The sequence below is a fragment of the Myotis davidii genome, unplaced genomic scaffold (genome assembly GCF_000327345.1).
Source record: "Myotis davidii unplaced genomic scaffold, ASM32734v1 scaffold168, whole genome shotgun sequence".
In the NCBI taxonomy this organism is placed as follows: domain Eukaryota; kingdom Metazoa; phylum Chordata; class Mammalia; order Chiroptera; family Vespertilionidae; genus Myotis; species Myotis davidii.
The window spans coordinates 7,648,924-7,650,918 of NW_006383016.1; the positions used below are offsets into that span (position 1 = coordinate 7,648,924).

General features: G+C 45.9%; 1 protein-coding gene across 1 annotated transcript; it reads left to right on the forward strand.

The window, feature by feature from the left end:
• Positions 1-2: 2 nt before the first annotated feature.
• TWIST1 (twist family bHLH transcription factor 1) lies at positions 3-311 on the forward strand (the record flags this gene model as incomplete). The annotated part of the gene is made up of 1 exon (XM_006779095.2): positions 3-311. A coding segment is annotated over one exon (267 nt), but the record flags the coding sequence as incomplete, so codon positions are not given.
• Positions 312-1,995: the final 1,684 nt, after the last annotated feature.

The following is a 1,995-nucleotide window of genomic DNA, read 5'->3' on the forward strand; positions in this document are numbered from 1 at the left end:
ACGTGCGGGAGCGCCAGCGCACGCAGTCGCTGAACGAGGCGTTCGCCGCGCTGCGGAAGATCATCCCCACGCTGCCCTCGGACAAGCTGAGCAAGATCCAGACCCTCAAGTTGGCGGCCAGGTACATCGACTTCCTCTACCAGGTCCTCCAGAGCGACGAGCTGGACTCCAAGATGGCAAGCTGCAGCTATGTGGCCCACGAGAGGCTCAGCTATGCCTTCTCCGTCTGGAGGATGGAGGGGGCCTGGTCCATGTCCGCGTCCCACTAGCAGGCGGAGCTCCCCACCCCCTCGGCAGGGCCGGAGACCTAGGTAAGGACCGGCGCCACCCTTCCCGGTTCAGGTGGCAGAAGGACTGACGGCCAGGCCGCGGGTCCCTGCCCACCGCGCCTTCCTCGCCCTCCCCCGCTGTCCTCTAGCTTCCCCAGCCCGCCTGGTACCGCCACCTCCTCCCCCGGCGTCCCTGGAGGCCGTTCGGTCGAGCTAGGGAGCGAGGGATGCGCCCTTGGGAAGGTGTGCGTGTGGGTGAGTGTGCGTGACAGACAGGAGGGGAGACGGAGAGAGTCAAGGGTCATGGGTAAGGACAGTGGCCAGCGCCTCCCTTTCTTTTGGCTTTAAAGTTTTCGTTCTTTTTTTTACAACCGATATGTTTCCAAATTCCACCTCCTTCTTTTCCGCCCACCCACTTCCTCTTGCCCTTGGGCTGAAATCCTTCCAGGTTGTTCAGCGTAATTTCTCGGTGGTGGTGATAAGAACAGGGCTCCCTACTCTTAGCAAACAGCCACAGAGACCTACACAATAACCAACTTTACCCCCTTTTGGGTTTTTGCAGATGTCATTGTTTCCAGAGAAGGAGAAAATGGACAGTCTAGAGACTCTGGAGCTGGATAACTAAAAATAAATCTATATGCCAAAGATTTTCTTGGAAATTAGAAGAGCAGAATCCAAATTCAAAGAATCAGGGCGTGGGGCGCACTTTTAAAAGAGAAAGCGAGACAGGCCCGTGGACTGTGATTCCCAGATGGGCAGCGGCACCATCCTCACACCTCTACATTCTGATAGAAGTTTGAACAGTTGTTTGTGTCCCTTTTTTTTTTTATGACGAAGAATGTTTTTATTGTTTTTTTCATGCATGCATTCTCAAGAGGTCGTGCCAAGCAGCCACTGAAAGGAAAGGCGTCATTGTGGACTTTCTCCTTCTTAAAATGGTAACCATCAGAGGAACTTTTAAGAACACCTTTAGAAATAAAAACGCTAGAATCAAACTGACTTACAAAATCACAGTCAGTGAATTCTTTTTTTTCATTCTTCCTCTGAGGGGAAAAAAAAAACCCTTAAAATACAAAAAACAACATTCTATTTATTTATTGATGACCCATGGTAAAATGCAAATAGATCCGGTGTCTAAATGCATTCATATTTTTATGATTGTCTTGTAAATATCTTTGTATATTATTTTTCTGCAATAAATAAATATGACTGAAAATTTTAATAACCGTAGAGTTTGGTCTATATTTTTAAAGCTTAGGATTAAGTTGGAGATAAAGACCTGCTTGTTTAACTCTGGAGGCACACAGGAGGGAGGAGGCACTAATATAAACAAAGGAGTGAAAAACTCAAATAAACTAGCTACTGACAGGTACAGGCATGTGATTTAGAAAGACAGCTTTATTATTATTCCAGTTTGTTGTTCAGAGGGCTTAGTAGCATCTCTCCATCTCACATCAGGTCCCCAAACGGCAAAAACTTGAAATTTGCTATCCACCCCTCTTGGTTATATTTTGAAGAGGCAGTTATAAAACAGTTAAATACAAATAAGCAGTATGAGGCCAGCACTATTTTGTCTTGTTACTGTCTTGCATTGTTATCGTTTTTTGTGAGGACTCTTAGATAATGAATTTATTTCACTGAAAGGATGCATAAAGTGCTATTAAAATTATCAACCTATATACACATCTCAGTGAATATAAATGCTGAGAAAATGATGTTTAATTCA